Raw genomic sequence first — 18113 nt, forward strand, 5'->3', positions numbered from 1 at the left:
GATGGTCCAGGAAGAGTGTAGAAAGAGGGGAGACAAGAAGGCCAAGGAGGAATCCTGAGGAAGATCAAGATTTAAGTGGGACGTGCAAGAGGTGCCAGGTTAGGACATTGAGAAGGAGTCCTCAAAGAGATAGGAAAAAATATCTAGAAAGTACTGCCTTAAAACAACCAAGAGCATTTCAGTTCAGAGGATGCAGTCAGCATCACTGATATCCCAGAGAGATAAGCCAGACCATAGCTTCACAGTGCTGTTGATTATTTTGTTTTTACTGACTTACTGATTTGAGAATGAGACAAAAAGAGAGACCTGAGAACAGAGTTAAACTTGAGTGCTTAGCATAAATGAGATTAGCAGGGTACAGTAGGAAGTAGTGGGGAGTATGGCAAACCGCAACGCATATGCTTATCCATCACTCAGCTCTAGCTGATTGTTGCCAAGTAGAAATACGGGCAGTCATCAGGGTGTCTGAATTTTCAAGAAAGCTCTCTATATTTTTACATGAAATCTCATAATTCTTTATGTTAGCAACAATTTAAAAAACTATTATAGTCTATGAGAGCTGAATTAAACACATGTTTGTGCTGCCAGTTTAAAATCTCTGCCTTAGTCAACTTCTTAAGCATGGTGGGGATGAACCGGTTGCAGCATATTGGGAAGTGATTGGTAAGGAGGAAGGAGAGACAGTGAGTGTTAACCACCTCTTCAAGAAGTTCAGGGGAGAGAAGGAGAAAAGAGAACAGGATCAGGTAGGAAGAGCTGTTTACAGGCTGAGAGGAAAAGGGTGGAGGAGAGAAGGTGAAGACCCAGGTAAGGAAAGGCTGGTTGAAGAAATAAGAATCCAATAGAAGGGAACAGATAGGGCCAGGCATGGGCTAGAGGAAGAATTCTTTTGTTCAGAGATAGACTGCAGCAATGGTAAGGACACAGAAGGACTAGAAGGGAGGTAGTTGATGGATTTCATGCCTGGAGGCCTTATTTTCTAGGTGAAGTGGGGTAGGAAATGCATCAAGAGGCTTGCTTAGAGGGACATGGGAAAGGACACTGACAAGAATGAATGGAAGTGACTGTACTTCTGAGACCTGGTAACAGTGGGAACTCTCATTTGTACAGCTGGGTGGTTTTATGCAGAGGGGCTCATGAGCCTGGGTGCTAGCGCTGGTGGCAAGGGGAATTAGCACCTGTTATATTCCAGGCCCTGTGTCTTGTGTATTATTCTCCCTATCTGATTTATTGGGACAACAACCTTGTTCGCTCAGACTGAATTCACTCCTGAGTAAGTAGCACCTCTGAGATTCACACTGACATCTAGCTAGATTGAAAACCCAGCGGGCGCCTTGTATCCACCGTACCATTGTGTACCACGCTGCCTCTCCCTGCACCCCAGGACACACCTGCAGAGGTCAAGACTGGGCCAATTAGTTCTTGTTTGGGCATCAGCTGTCTGGTGTTACTGGGAAGTCAAAGAGTAAGAGGGTAGAGTCTGTGATGAAACAGTAGCTAAAATTATTGACTGTTGGGAGTCAATGGAGAAATAAGGGAGGGCCAAAGAGGATGATAAACTGAGGAAACAGAGAAGCTTGGAGGGAGAGGAAGACTTGATGAAGCCCAAAGACAGTCAAAAGCAGAGACATTACTTTGCCTGCAAAGGTCCGTATAGTCAAAGATACTGTTTTTCCAGTAGTCGTGTACAGATGTGACAGTTGGATCATAAAGAAGGCGGAGTGCTAAAGAATTGATGCTTTTGAAATGTGGTGCTGGAGAAGACTCTTGAGAGTCTCTCAGACTGCAAGGAGATCAGTCAATCCTAAAGGAAATCAACCCTGAATATTCATTGGAAGGACTGGTGCTGAAGCTGAACCTCCAATACTTTGGCCACCTGATGCAAAGAGACTAAAGAGACTCTTTAGAAAAGACCCTCATGCTGGCAAAAATTGAGGGCAGGAAGACAAGGGGGTGGCCAAGGATGAGATGGTTGGATGGCATCACTGACTTAACGGACACGAGTTTGAGCAAGCTCCAGGAGTTGGTGAAGGACAGGGAAGCCTGGTGTGCTGCAGTCCATGGGGTCACAAAGAGTCAGACACGACTGAGCAATTGAACAGCAACAGCAAAAGAGAGTCAGTAACAGACTGAACTAGGGCAGAGGCAATGGAATTGGTGAGGAAGAAAAGGATTCTTGAAAACTTTTAATACAGCAATGGAGCTGAGAGAAAGAGGTGAGGTGAGAATGATCCAGGATGTCTACCTATGAAGCTGGGTAGACAGTCATGCTTTTGATGTCACATGATATGTGTCTCTGTCTCTGGCTCACCATGCTCTGGGTACCCTAACCAGCACGCTCTACCTCAGACCTTAGGCGTACTCTCAGCACTTGTAGAAGTGGCTCATTCTCATTTTTCAAGTCACAGGTCAAATATACCCTCCTCAGAGAAGCCTTTCTTGATCTTGCTATCTAATGTAGCTTCATGGTCTTTTCTTTTTTTTTCAGAACACTTATCACTGCCTGCAATGACTGTTTATAGATTTGTTTACTTGTTTATTGTCTGTATCTGCCACTGGAGAGGCTCAGGAGATCAAGGATATCTGGGCCTTCTTCACAGCTTTGCTTCCTTGCACCTAAACCAGTGCCTTACACATAGTAGACATTCATTAAATATTAAGCGAGAGAAAGAAGGAAGGGAGGGAGCATGGGAGAGAAGGAGACAGGGAAGACTGGAGAAGTATGTTTGGAGAAGGGTATGTGTTCTGTGTTTGAGTGCTGACCTGAGGTGCCTGAGAGACCCCCAGGAGGCAACACCCCCTGGGCAGCTGGAAAGCAGACTGGGAGGTCAGGGACAGACTGTCATCTTGCCCGTGAAGAAGGTGGGCCCACACGGCACACTGGTGCAAGCACATCCTTTCTCAGGGCTGATCGCCCCTTTAAGGCCAATGTGGGAGGTGACTCTTTGGGGCCCAGTGGAAAAGGGATCCCTCCGTTATTCTGAAGTTGGGACAGAGTTTTTCTCACCTCGCTTATCTGTTCTGTTCCCTATCCTTACTGCTGCCCTGGCTTTGGCCATTTTCCATCTTTCTTCGGTGTCAGCTACAAGTCCCTGGAGTCTGAATACGGACTAAATCCTCTCATCTCTTTTATCCGGGAGAATATCCCACCCACATCCACCCACATCCAACTCTAGCTTCACCCAGAAGGTGGACTTAGTCTTACTGAATAGGAAATACTTTCCCCTTGCCCTTGGCTCCTGCTCCATTTCAAGGGCCTCCACCTCCCACAGGGCACTCAGCAGAGCCTGCTGCCCTCCTTTTGCAGGGTCTCCAGCTGCTGAGCAGCTCCAGGACATCCTGGGGGAGGAAGATGAGGCTCCCAACCCCACCCTCTTCACAGAGATGGACACTCTGCAGCATGATGGAGACCAGATGGAGTGGAAGGAGTCGGCCAGGTGAGTCCCTCCCTGGAGGGCGGCAGAAGGGGGCTTCCCACGGCAGTCTGCCTGGGCCCGGGCTGAGCTGACCAGCAGCACCTTGAGTCCTGCCAGGGCACTGCCTGGCCCCCAGAGACCCACCCACCTGCCTTTCCTTGGTGTCCAGAATTGGCGTGGACACAAAGGAGCAAACAGAGACGTAGGACTGTCTCATCCTCGGAGACATGAAAGTCCAGGTGGGAAAGTAGAACAGACGCCCGTGAAGCTATGAGAGAATAACACAAGGGCATATGTCCTTTCATGTCAAACTAAATGTTGTGAAAGGGAGAGCACCAAGCAGGCTGGGACAGATGCAAGTGCTGCCTGGAGGAAGGGGAACGTGTCCCGGGAAAACTCCAGTCGGGCGCTCCAGTGGGCACTAGCAAAGGGACTTGGTAGAGTCTGCGGCAGGACAAGCAGAGTGGAGCTATAGAGGCACATGGGGATCAGAGGGAGCTGTGTGTCGGGGCCATAGAAGAGCGAGGAGAGCCAGACAGCTGGAGGGGACCCACACGGTGAAGTCACGGGAGCCAGCAGAGAACCAGGGTAAGGACTAGTGCTGACCGTGCCCTGTGCCCGGGGCACAGAGGCCTCTGAACTAGACCGATTAGCGATGCCAAATGCTGCCTAGGGCCCAGGGAGAAGGCAGGGTATAAGAAGGGGCAGCAGGAAGGGCCGGCAAGAAGAGGAGGAGCCCTGGGACAGAAGTTGAGAGTCTGGAAGACAGAATATAACAACGTTCTCCAACTTTTTTGTACTAACGCCCCCACACCCAAATTTGTAATTAAAATTAACTTTGCTCAAGTAGAATTAAATTTTTATTATAATAAGAGAAATGCAATGCTAAGAAATTATATTTTTTCTGGTAGGGTTGAGCTTTGGAGGCCCACAAACAATATTTTAAACTTTTTTGCTCTCCTAAGAATGCTTGGACTTACTGCCAGCTGTGCCCAAGGTGGTTCTGCCTGGGGGCCACCACAGCACCCAGAACCTGGCAGCTGCCCCAATCAGAGCCTGGGCCCCATCCTTACCTACCAAACTCACTCACCTCAGTAGTTGTTCTATAGAACGAGGAGCAGATTTTGACATTCCCAAGCTTCCCCACCTCCAGTCTTTCCTGGGAGGAAAAAGAGGCCATTGAGTGACTAGCAAATTCCTGCAGGCCTCAGAAGCATTGAATTCCTAGCCTCATGGCTGGGCCCAATCCCTGTCCGGAAGGTATAGAGCCTCTTCTTATCAGTCCATTCAAGGAGCCCTTACTGCATGATAACAATTCATGGCTCCTCTCATTCAATCTGCACAATGACCCTGGGGAGGCAGGAAATATTATTATCCTCATTTCATAGCTGAGGATACTGAGATTAATAGTCAGATCAATGCAAGAGTCAGAGCATGCAGGTAGCCAAGTCTGGATGCCAGTCCAGGGCTGTCTGAGTCTCCAACTTGAGTGCTTAGGCGCTTCCTAATGTTTTCCCCATTTTCCCAGCCACCTCTCTCCCTTCCTTCAATTTCTAGGGACTCTGTTCTGATTTCCAAGGGAGGACTTAAGTCTGGAGGGATTTGACTGCCGTGAGAGATAAACAGGGACAGCCACAGAGCCCAGGACATCCATCTGGGGCTGATAAGTGAGAGGAGGACATTTCAAATGCCCAGAGCCCAGTGTGGGCTACTGTGGCTTAATGCCTCTGAAGGACTTATAACTCCCTGGGCAAATGCCTTTCTTGACCAAAGCGGGGAATATTGAGAGAACAAAAGTTGAGAAAGGTCTTCTCCAATGCCCAGTAGGAAGAGGGTGACTTCTCCCCATCCTGGGCAAGGTGTGCATTCAGAACCCCTGGCAGGCCCCCATGAGTGCCTGTCACCCGCACACACAGGACCTTTTCTGAGAAGGCCTGGGGCCCTCAGACACATGGCTGTTGCCATAGATGAGATACCCAGTTTCTAATCTGAGTGTGGAGGCTTAGAGCCTTGCACACAATAGACCCTGAAAGGAAAGTGATAAACTATAGATAATGATGTTTCTGGAAGAAGGCCCCTTATGAAATATAAAGGGGCCTGGCATTGCCGTCTGCAATGGGTGTGGGTGTTTCTCCACAGGCAGCTTTCCAAGGACAGTATTTGAAGAGACCTGAGAAGGGCCCCCAGTGTAACCCGAGCAGCTCCTCACAACCACAGTGAGAGGAACCTGGAGGCTGGAGGAAGTCTAACAGCTGAACCCAGTGCCAGGCTGATGGAAAGGGTAGCATCTTGCGGGTCATTTTTGAGGAAGGAAGAATTCGGGGGAGAACCACTCAGTCCTCCTTATCTTGAGCTCCTTTCTCCACCCTTCTTGCCATTTCCTTCTCCAGGGGATCTTCTCGGTCCAAAGATCAAACCTGCGTCTCCCACATTGCAGGCAGATTCTTTCCCATCTCTCCAGCTCACCCTGGCTAGTTTGCAGCTCACTCTTGGAGGTCTGGGCAGAAGGCCTCTGCAGAGGTCAGAGACAAGATTTGGTTGCTGGCCAGCCAGTCCACCTTGGCCTGGACAGCGGTACTGGAGGCTCCTCCTGGCAGACTGCAACAGGAGAGGTGCATGGGGGCCTGTTAGGGGCCTGTCACCCCCACCAGAGAATGGCAAGAATTGCCCTCAGCTGACAGGCTGTGCAATCTACTCAGGAAAGCCAGAGGTCTCAGAAGTTTCCAGAATCTAAGAACCAGCAAATCCCAGTGGGTTCTGAGCCTCCTTGGAATAACAGGAGAAAATGATAGGAGGCAGGAACAACCCCTTCCATGGACACTCAGACCCTGAGAGGGTTGCAGATCTGTACCCACATCAAAGAGATTGGGGGAGGGCACCCTTTAATAAAAGTATTTAATTTGTTGGGAGAGTGCTTGCTTTATTGAGTTAGGAGATTAACAGATGAAAATCTCAAATCCGCAAGGAATTTTCCCCAGCACTGCTTTCTGGGGGTTATTAATTTGGGGGGATGTTTTGGGCCCTTAGAGAAGGAATCACCACTGGACAGATTTAAACGGCTTTTTGAGCTCCACTGAGCCTGGTCCCTGTGTGGATGGTTGGGAGTGTGCATGTGGGCGTCATTTCTAATGTGATCAATGCTGGTAGGTCAGGCTGTTAATAAAATAGATTTTTATCAAGTTTGTCTCTTTAGGGTTCCCGGGAGGGGAGTGCAGCTGGCTCTTTGCTGATACTGACCTTGCCTGAAGGGAGGGTTGGATGGGTGGGGTCGGGGGGACTCCCTCACTGTGAGCAAACAATTTACCCAGGATTCCGTTGTCTCTCAAGCTTGGATCTGCCTGGCCGCAGGGGAGGAAGGGAAGGAGGATGATCTGAGCTGGAAGCCAGGCAGCGCGTGGAGGGGCTTTTGGGGTTACTCAAAAAATAAACATTGGAGCCTTCCCTGAACTCTGAAAGCAAACTCCAGATCCAAGCTGCTTCTGATCTCAACTCAGCAGACCTGAGCTGAACTTGCCAGAATGTTCTTATAAGGCACATACCCTCTGAAAATATTCCTGCCACGATCAGGAAAAGGCAGAAAGAGGGGCAGGAGAAGTAGGTCGGCTTAGTTGCGTGAGACCAAATCAGTACATTTTCAAAAGCCCTGAATGGTTCTCCACACCCAGCAGAAATGCTTCCTCACTCCGTACCTGATGAAAAAGGAAGCCTGAATTTTTCTTCAACCCTGAAACTGCTCCTGCTTACAGCCTTGTAGAATGTTCTCCTAACATCATCTGCCCTCTTCATCTGCACCTCAGTCCTCTGGTCTTGCCACTCACCTGGAATCACCCTTAAAGGGCCTGAGATGCCCTCTCTATGTAGAAAGCAGAGGAGGGAGCTGAAAGTTCTTAGCGCAGATATCAACAAATGTCACTCATTCGTTCAACTACTATTTAGTAAGCATATCCTGTAAGATGTGAGCCACGTGCTTAGAGGTCCAAGAAACACGGCAGATGCCATGCCTGTTCACTCAGACTCTCAGTCTAACGGAGCCCGGAGGTAAATAACTAGACGCTTGGTGATGGGGTGCTAAGAAAGCACAGTGTAGGGGCGCCGAACCCAGACAGAAGGGATCAAGGCAGGCATACAGGAAGAAAAGCTGTTCACATAGACCCCTGAAGGGCGAGCCAACGCTAGCCAAGAGAGGGCACAGAAGGGGGACGAGGCCCCCGGAACAGGTGGAGCAGCAACAGGGCAGAAGTTCCCCGTAGCTGCCCTAGAGAGAGTGGCCAATGACGCAGGCCCTGTGCAGACCATGTTGTGGAGTTTACACTTGATGCTGAGAACTTTGGAGGACCACTGCAGGGTTTGGGCTGGGAGAGGGACAAAACTGTCTGCTTGAGAGAGATCACTCAGGCTTCAGTGTGAGGCAAGCCTGGGCTGGTTAGGAGGCTGGTTCGGGGAGAAGTGATGAGCTGATGAGGTGAGGTGGTGCCCATCTGAATCAAGATGTTGACAATGGAAATAGAAGGTGTGTACTTGAGACACATTTTTTTATATGTGTGTGTATGTGTGTGTGTGTGTGTCTGCATTTCCTTTTAAATATACTTTATTTAAAGCAGTTTTAGATTACAGCAAAATTGAGCAGAAGGTAGAGTTCTCATGTGTCCCCTGCCCCTACATATTCATAGCCTCCTCCATTATCAACATCCACCACCAGAGTGGTGCATTTGTCTCTGCTGATGAACCCTGCTGTTGTTCAGTCACTAAGTCATGTCCGACTCCTTGCAACCACATGGACTGCAGCACACCAGGCTCCTCTGTCCACCATCTCTTGGAGCTTGCTCAAATTCAGTCCATTGAGTCAGTGGTGTTTTCTAACCATCTCATCCTCTATTTCCCCATTCTACTTTTGGCTTCAATCTTTCCCAGCATCTGGGTCTTTTCCAGTGAGTTGGCTCTTCGCATCAAGTGGCCAAAGTAATGGAGCTTCAGCTTCAGCATCAGTCCTTCCAATGAATATTCAGGGTTGATTTCCTTTTGGATTGACTGGTTTGATCTCCTTGCAGTCCAGGGGACTCTGGTCTTCTTGAAAACTCAATTCAAAAGCATCAGTTCTTTGGCATGCAGCCTTCTTTCTGGTCCAACTCTCGTATCTGTACGTAACTACTGGAAAAATCAGTAGCTTTGTTGCTTTTTAATACTCTGTCTAGATTTGTTGCAAATTTCTTTCCAAGGAGCAAGTGTCTTTAACTTTCATGGCTGCAGTTAGCGTCTGCAGTGACTTTGGAGACCAAGAAAATAAAACCTGTCACTTTTTCCCCTTCTATTTGCTACTAAGTGGTGAGACCAGATGCCATGATTAATGCTGAGTTTCAAGCCAGCTTTTCCATTCTCCTCTTTCATCCTCAAGAGACTCTTTGGTTGCTCTTCACTTTCTGCCATTAAAGTGGTATCATCTGCCTATCTGAAGTTGTTGATATATTTTTGATGAACCTAAATGGACATCATTACCACCCAAAGTCCATAGTTTACATTGGGGATCATATCTGTTACTGTACTTTCTATGGATTTGGATAAACATGTGGTGACATGTATCCACCATTTTAGTATCACATGAGGTAGTTTCACTGCCCTAAAAATTACCCATGTTCTGCCTATTCATCCCCTTTTCCTTCTTAATTTTTGGCAACCACTGGTCTTTTTACTGGATTTGAAACATACCTTAATAGGACTTAATGACAGATGGCATGTGGGAGAGAAGGATAATCAAGGAGATGCTCAGGTTTCCAGCTTGAGCAAATTGTTAACTCACTGCCTCAATTTAGGAAATAGAAGAGGAATAGTACAGTTTTGTTCTGTTGGGTGTTTTCTTTTCTTTAGGGGAGGTTGGTGATGAGTTCCATTTTGAACATGTTATGTGTGAGGAAACTCCAAGTGGAGATGTCCAGCAGATCACCATGTAGACACAGAGGTCTGGAGTTCAGTAGAGAAGCATAGGTTTGTGAGTCATCAGAATCTAAATGGAAATCAAAGGAAAGGATAAGGTTGTCCCCAATGTCTGTGAAGTGAGTAGAGCACCCGGGACAGAACCCCCAGGAACAGTAATATTTGAGATGGGCACAGAAAGCAGAACCCACAATGGAGACTGAGAAGGAGCAGCCAGAGAGGTCGGAGGGTGAATGAGAAGAATGCTGTGACCAGGAAACAGGGGCAAGATGGGGGAGTGGCCAAAAAGTGGTGGGAGAACTGCAGAGTACCCATCGGATGAAGAGACATGGGGCCAGTCTCAGGGGAGGGGATGGGGACAGAGGGTGGAGAAGAGTCAGGAGGACCAAGGCGGGTTCTTTTGGACGGTTCTTCTAATGTGCTTGTCTGTGAAGGGCAGGAGGCTGTCAAGGCGAACAAGGGATCACGGAGGCTTTTGTTATTTGAGAGAGATCGGAGCATATTACATGCTGACAGAAAGGGTCCAGATGAAGGAGAGTGGTTTAAAGATTCAAGAAGCAGAGAGGACGTGCAGAATGGAAGGCTCAGGGCCCAGGGCACAGTTTGGGAGCTCCCCGCAGCAGGAAGCCCGCCCTGGCCCCTATGACAGGCCTGAAGGTGCAGAGAGCTGAGCAGTTGCAGCAAGGTTTGGGGGCTCTGGGCAGGAATGGAGAGTTCTTAGCTGATGATTCCCAAACTATATCTCATGTGGAGAGCAGAGTAGAAGAGCTGACTGGAGGAGTTGTACGTTGCCACGTGGTCCTGAAGCAGGTAAGTAGCTCCAGACACTGGCTATAGTGGAGCCACTGCATGGAGATTTATGGTCAGAGGAAAGATTTTAAGACTGTTTGACTCTGACTTGATGCTTATCTCCTGGTTTGAATAATCATACTATTCATCATTATCAAGCTACTTTCAGTAGCTCAATAGATACATCCAATATCTAACATGGTCCTTCCTTCTCTCTCTACTAGACGAACACTGATACCTGATGCTTATGCTGTGAAGTGAATGTGAAAGTTGCTCAGTCATGTCTGACTCTTTGCAACCTCATGGACTACACAGTTCATAGAATTCTCCAGGCCAGAATACTGAAGTGGGTAGCCTTTCCCTTCTCCAGGGAATCTTCCCAACCCAGGGATTGAAGCCAAGCCTCCCACATGGCAGGTGGATTCTTTACCATCTGAGCCACAAGGGAAGCCCAAGAATACTGGAGTGGGTAGCTTATTCCTTCTCCAGCAGATCTTCCCATACCAGGAATCAAACTGGGGTCTCCTGCATTGCAATTGGATTCTTTACCAACTGAGCTATCAGGGAAGGACTAGCTGGAAAAACTGATTTTTTTTTTCCTTCCAGTTTTATTGAGATATAACTGACATATAAGTTTAGGATATAACTGAATAAGTTTAAGGTGTAGAGCATATTGATTTGATTTACATACATCATGAAATGATGATCACAGTAAGTTTAGTGAACAACAGTCATCTCATAAAAATTAAAGAAACAGAAGAAAAAAATTTTCTTGTGATGAGAGCTCAGGATTTACTCTCTTAACAACTTTCATATGTAACATACAGCAGTGTTAATTACCTTTATCATGTTTACATTACATCCCTAGTACTTACTTATAACTGGAAGTTTGTATTTTGACTGCTTTTATCCAATTCTCCCTATTTCCCCCACCCCCTACCTCTGGTAGCTCCAAATCTGATCACTTTTACTATAAGTTTGTTTGTTTGTTTTATAAAGTTTTTTTAAAAATTGTTTGGCTGTGATGGGTCTTCGTTGCTGCATGTTGGCTTTCTCTAGTTGCGGTGTGCAGACTTCTCATCGTGGTGGCTTCTCCTGTTGCAGAGCACAGGTTGTGGGTGCATGAGCTTCAGTATTTGGGGCTTGCAGGCCCTAGAACACTGGCTCAGTAGTTGCTCTGAGGTATGTGGGATCTTCCTGGACCAGGGATCGAACCTGTGTCCCTCGCATTGCAAGGTGGATTTTAACCACTGGACCACCAGGGAAACCCCTGTTTGTTTGTTTGTTTGTTTTGCTGCAAAAAGCATTCTTATTTCCACTTGGTCCAAGGCATGAGAGAGGGCTCCAGGGTGTTAAAAGTCTGCATAGTGGCTGCAGAGAGGGGCTTCAGGCAGCCCTGATATTAGGGGCCACCTCAAAGGCCACTGGTCCCCAGAGGCTCCTAGTTGTGCTTGAGGGTGAGCCTTTCGAATAGATAGATATTCGCCCAACCCAGCCTGGGGACCAGACAGCCTGCGGAGGTAGGTCAGGTGGTCACCCATCTTTCTTGATGAGTTTCGTCTCCTCACCTAGGAAGTGGTTCTCCAGGAAGTCACAGATGTGGAAGTCTACATGGGCAGAAACCAGGCCATGCCGATCCAAAAGGGCCTGGCTCAGGTTCTGCTCTAAGAGAAGGGTGGCTTCCTTAGCATCCTGGATTTTACCTCACTTATCTTGAGAGGCTTCTGCATGTCCAGGAAGAGGGCGCGGCTGCCCTCTTCTTTTTTTTACCCATTTGTTATTCAATACTAAGTCATGTCTGACTCTTTGTGACCCCATGGACTACAGAATGCCAGGCTCCTCTGTCCTCCATTATCTCCCAGAGTTTACTCATATTCATGTCCATTGAGTTGATGATGCTATCCAACCATCTTATCTTCTGCTACTCCCTTCTTTGGCCTTCCATTTTTCCGAGTATCTAGAGTCAGCTCTTCACATCAGGTGGCCAAAGTATTGGAGCTTCAGTTTCAGTTCTTCTAATGAATATTCAGGGTTGATTTCCTTTAGGATTGATTGATTTGATCTCCTTGCTGTCCAAAGGACTCTCAAGAGTCTTCTCCAGCTCCACAGTTCAAAAGCATCAATTCTTTGGCACTCAGCCTTCTTTATGACCCAACTCTCACATCTGTACATTACTGGAAAAACCATAGCTTTGACTATAGGGATCTTTGTTGGCAAATGATGTCTTTGCTTTTTAATACACTGTCTAGGTTTTGTATTACATATATAAATTACGTATGTATTCAGTCCAGTTCAGTTCAGTTGCTCAGTTGTGTCCGACTCTTTGTGACCCCATGAATCGCAGCCCACCAGGCCTCCCTGTCTATCACCAACTCCTGGAGTTCACCCAAACTCACCCATCACCTTGAGTCGGTGATGCCATCCAGCCATCTCATCCTCTATTGTCCCCTTCTTCTCCTGCCCCCAATCCCTCCCAGCATCACAGTCTTTTCCAATGAGTCAACTCTTCGCATGAGGTGGCCAAAGTATTGGAGTTTCAGCTTTAGCATCATTCCTTCCAAAGAACATCCAGAACTGATCTCCTTTAGAACGGACTGGTTGGATATCCTTGCAGTCCAAGGGACTCTCAAGAGTCTTCTCCAACACCACAGTTCAAAAGCATCAATTCTTCGGCTCTCAGCTTTCTTCACAGTCCAACTTTCACATCCATACATGACCACTGGAAAAACCATAGCCTTGACTAGATGGACATATACAAATTATATATACATATATCTATCTAAATTTTTTATGAAAAATTTCAAACACAAAAGTAGAGAAAATAGGATAATAGTGAACCCCCATGTATCCACCATTCAGCTTCATCAGTGATTAATATTTAGTCTCCAAAAGCAAAATATTTTGTTTGCTTTTAGGGATTTTGTTTTGTTGCTTATTTTTGCTTGAATCTTTTAAACAAAACCCCAGATGTTGTAAACATTTTAGTACACATCTTTGTGAAATTAGACTTCTTTTGTAAACACAATCACAGTGTCATTATCTCTCTTAACAAAATTAAGAATAGTTCCTTAATATGATGGGAAATCCAGTCTAGATTCAAATGTCCCCTCTTATCTCAAAAAACATCTTTTCACTGTTGGTTTGTACAATTTAGAATCAAAACAAGGTATACACACTGATTTGGGTAGTTACATTTCCCATCGTGTTAGGATCACAACCTTTAGACTCAAGAGGTGCTAAAGGAATGGTCCTCTCTGAAAATCCTTTGTCAGGAGTTCTAAAGTCAAGAGCCCCCACCCTCCCCATCCCCATCTAATATGTCCAGCTTTGCAACTACAGCCCAAACTCAGGTGAGCTGTCAGCGCCTGTGGATGATGCTCAAGGGAAAGAGAAGTGCCACTTCATTGACAGGATATTTTAGGCTGTAAGTAACAGAAGCCCATTCAAGCTAATTTATGCAAAAACAGGGAGCATCAGCAGAACACGGGATGACTTCATGGTACCCAGGGACAGTCAGATCTCTCAGGGGCTGGACCTGGGAAGTCAGGCTGTCCTCTATCTCTGCTTCTGGTCTCTGCCTCTCTCTCGGTATCTTTTTTCAGTCTGCTGCAGCCAGCTTCTTTACTTGTCCCTGCCGTAGGCCATTCCTCAGCCTCTATACTCACATCTACTCCACTCAAGGAGCCATCCCAGAATGTGTTCCTCAATCCATCAATTTGTAATTCTTCAGAGATACTCTAGACTGAGCCACTTGAGCTGGAAACCACAGTTATATCTCTGGTTCTGCCCTCTTGCTTTCCCTGCATACCCATTCAGTAAGTTCAGAATGCATCCATGCATGCTAAGTCACTTCAGTCTGTATGTGACTCTTTGCGACCCCATGGACCCGCCAGGCTCCTCGGTCCATGGGGATTCTCCAGGCAAGAATACTGGAGTGGGCTGCCATTTCCTCCCTCAGGGGATCTTCCCTACCCAGGGCTCTAACTCGCGTCTCTTATGTCTCCTGCACTGGCAGGTGGGTTCTTTACCACTAACGCCACCTGGGTAATAGTCAGTCTTAAACAAAAGCTGCTAAAATGTTCTCTCCATTCCCATTTTCTCTTCTGTATTATTGCTGCATTCTCCACAGGGCTCATTTTTTCTAACCATTTTTGCTGCTGCTTAATTTTATCTTTCCAAACCATATCTTTGGTTTTATGTCTTACTACTGCTTGTTTTGGGCTTCCCTGGTGGCTCAGATGGTAAAGCATCTGCTTACAATGAAGGAGACCTGGGTTCAATCCCTGGGTCAGGAAGATCTCCTGGAGAAGGAAATGGCAAGCCACTCCAGTATTCTTGCCTGGAAAACCCCATGAACAGAGAAGTCTGGTAGGCTACAGTCACAGCGACTTCACTTTCACTACCTGTTTCAGAGAACAGTGCCTAAAGTGTTTTTCATGTCAGGTTACCACCCATTACTATAGATCATGAAGTCAAGTTAGGGGGCTAAATTAGCCTTTGAAAGTTCAGTCACTCAGCCATGTCCAACTCTTTGTGACCCCATGGACTGCAGCACGCCAGGCCTCCCTGTCCGTAACCAACTTCTGGAACTTGCTCAAACTCATGTCCATTGTGTCGGTGAAGCCACTAGCCTTTAAAAAGCAAAGTAAAATCGAATAGAGTGCATGGCATATGGACTGGGAAGTATTATTTAAGAAACTTAAGTTTTAAGCACGTCATCATGAATATAGATATATATATTATATAAGGATAAAAACAACAAAAGGGCAGTATGTGTGAAATGGTGGGAGAATGGCTCTCGTGAAGGCAAGAGGCTTGCCCTCAAACCCTGTCTCTTAGAAGCTGCCTGACCAGCCCCTCATCCTCAAAGCGTCTCCCTACCTATACAGTTAAAATAGTAACAGAACTCGGGGATTGACTTGCTGATTAAAGGAAATAATATATGCAGTGTTTAACATAGCGTCTAGCACATAGAAGGTACTCAGCAAGCTTTAACCATTGTTGGTATTATTGTGCATGTGACAAAGTGAATGGGAATCAGAGGAAGGAGAGGTCTCTTCAAGCTGGGCCCCTGGGATGCCTTGGTCATGAAGGAGGTGGCCTTTGCATCAGGCCCTGGAGAGCAGAAGTGGAATGTGTTTCCCCAGTGGCTCAGTGGTAAAGCATTTGCCTGCAATGCAGGAGATGCAGATTCGACTTGTGTCCCGCACGGACATGACTTAGTAATTAAACAAGCAGAAGTGGAAGAGAGAGCACCCAGGGGGAGGAAGGGGCCTCTCCTTGGAGGCAATGAGGAGAAGGTGCTGGCTGACTCTGAGGAAGAGTCTATAGACTCTGACAAGTCTATAAATGACAGAACCATGAGGTAATTACAAATACCCCCGGACATCCAGACGAGTAGCCTTCAGAGAAGTTTGGCTCCAGAAATCTATCCTGAAGGAGCCAGTTCAGAATTTGCTGTAGCTTTTTCTGTTAGCAATCACTTAGCCATGGCCTCCTCCTTACCCCTTAACGAAGATGTAATGTACAACAGGATGGGCCCTTCACCAAATGCATGAGCTGGGTGCACGTCCCCGAGCCCCATTCAATTCTTCACAGCTCCTGAAAGGCCACACTTCTGCCGTATCCCTGCCACCTGTGCTACTGGGCACACTTTTGGGGAAGAAGTGGTTCTCTTCTACGTGAATTGCACTGCATAACTGAAGGTCCTTGGAAGAGACTCCTAGGTTTGCAAGAGGAAAAACTTTCAATCACCAGGTGTTAGTCGGCCATGGAAGCTCATAGGTTCATTCCAGAACAGTCTAAGACAGAGTCTCTGCCTGTCTGGTCCCAGTCCCAGGCAAGTCTCATAGAGGATTCCAGGCATCTTATTCTGAGTCTATCAAACATTTGAATCACTTAGCTAATGTGCCTCATTCTGACTGTATGGTTTTCTAATGATAATTTGACTTTCCATGTATGGCTGCCTGTAAGGAGAGAATGCAGGGGCTAGAAGATAAGAATAACTAACCCTTCGTTATTATTGTTCAATCGCTAAGTAGTATATGACTCTTTGCGACCCCATGGACTGCAGCATGCCAGGCTTCCCTTTCCTTCACTGTCTCTGGAGTTTGCTCAGACTCATGTCCATTGAGCCCATGATGTTCTCTAACCATCTCATCCTCTGCTACCCTCTTCTCCTTTTGCCTTCAGTCTTTCCCAGCATTAGGGTCTTTTCCAATGAGTCGGTTCTTCACGTCAGGTGGCCAAAGTATTATAGCTATTGTAAATCCTATTGTAAATTAAATAAATTGGCCTTTGGGTTTATATCACAACCCTTGTGAACTTGGTTAGTGTTCGTCAGTATCTCTGGACCTAATCGTCTCTGGGATAATGTAAAGGCAAATTTCTGAATCTAGTCTGGAGTGGATATTCCAAGAAACCTGTGGGGACTTTCTGGTGCCTTTAGCTCCTGTTTATACCTTCTAAATTCCTACATATGCTTGTTGACCCTTGACTCATGCCTCCTTGCTCAGTCTTACATACTTCAGTTCAGTTCAGTTCTCAGTCGGGTCCACCTTGTTGCAACCCCATGAATCGCAGCATGCCAGGCCTCCCTGTCCATCACCAACTCCTGGAGTTCACCCAAACTCATGTCCATAGAGTCGGCGATGCCATCCAGCCATCTCATCCTCTGTTGTCCCCTTCTCCTCCTGCCTCCAATCCCTCCCAGCATCAGAGTCTTTTCCAATGAGTCAGCTCTTCACATGAGGTGGCCAAAGTATTGGAGTTTCAGCTTCAGCATCAGTCCTTCCAATGAACACCCAAGACTGGTCTCCTTTACAATGGACTGGTTGGATCTCCTTGCAGTCCAAGGGACTCTCAAGAGTCTTCTCCAGCATCACAGTTCAAAAGAATCAATCTTCAGCACTCAGCTTTCTTCACAGTCCAACTCTCACATCCATACATGACCACTGGAAAAACCATAGCCTTGACTAAACTGACCTTTGTTTGAAAGTAATATCTCTGCTTTTTAATATGCTGTCTAAGTTGGTCATAACTTTCCTTCCAAGGAGTAAGCATCTTTTAATTTCATGGCTGCAATCAGCATCTGCAGAGATTATAGAGCCCCCCAAAATAAAGTCTGACACTGTTTCCACTGTTTCCCCATCTATTTCCCATGAAGTGATGGGACCAGAGGCCATGATCTTCGTTTTCTGAATGTTGAGCTTTAAGCCAACTTTTTCACTCTCCTCTTTCACTTTCAGCAAGAGGCTCCTTAGTTCTTCTTCGCTTTCTGCTTTAAGAGTGGTGTCATCTGCATATCTGAGGTTATTGATATTTCTCCCGGCAATCTTGATTCCAGCTTGTGCTTCTTCCAGCCCAGCTTTTCTCAGGATTTACTCTGCATATAAGTTAAATAAGCAGGGTGACAATATACAGCCTTGACGTACTCCTTTTCCTATTTGGAACCAGTCTGTTGTTCCGTGTCCAGTTCTAACTGTTGCTTCCTGACCTGCATATAGGTTTATCAAGGGGCAGGTCAGGTGGTCTGGTATTCCCATTTCTTTCAGAATTTTCCATAGTTTATTGTGATGTACACAGTCAAAGGCTTTGGCATAGTCAACAAAACAGAAGTAGATGTTTTTCTGGAACTCTCTTGCTTTTTCAATGATCCAGAGGATGTTGGCAATTACATCTCTGGTTCCACTGCCTTTTCTAAATCCAGCTTGAACATCAGGAAGTTCACGGTTCACATATTGCTAAAGCCTGGCTTGGAGAATTTTGAGCATTACTTTACTAGCGTGTGAGATGAGTTCACTTGTGCAGTAGTTTGAGCATTCTTTGGCATTGCCTTTCTTTGGGATTGGAATGAAAACTAACTTTTCCAGTCCTGTGGCCACTGCTGAGTTTTCCAAATTTGCTGGCATATTGAGTGCAGCACTTTCACAGCATCATCCTTCAGGATTTGAAATAGCTCAACTGGAATTCCATCACCTC

General features: G+C 46.5%; 1 protein-coding gene across 1 annotated transcript in view; it reads left to right on the forward strand.

The window, feature by feature from the left end:
* SLC4A5 (solute carrier family 4 (sodium bicarbonate cotransporter), member 5) overlaps nucleotides 1-18113 on the forward strand; it is a 102870-nt gene that overhangs the window by 18167 nt on the left and 66590 nt on the right. Inside the window, exon 6 of the mRNA XM_010829873.1 lies at nucleotides 3308-3437. Within this exon, the coding sequence (XP_010828175.1) occupies nucleotides 3308-3437 (130 nt within the window). The remainder of the gene's footprint in view (nucleotides 1-3307; nucleotides 3438-18113) is intronic.

This window comes from Bison bison, unplaced genomic scaffold (genome assembly GCF_000754665.1).
Source record: "Bison bison bison isolate TAMUID 2011002044 unplaced genomic scaffold, Bison_UMD1.0 scf7180017864508, whole genome shotgun sequence".
Lineage (NCBI taxonomy): Eukaryota > Metazoa > Chordata > Mammalia > Artiodactyla > Bovidae > Bison > Bison bison.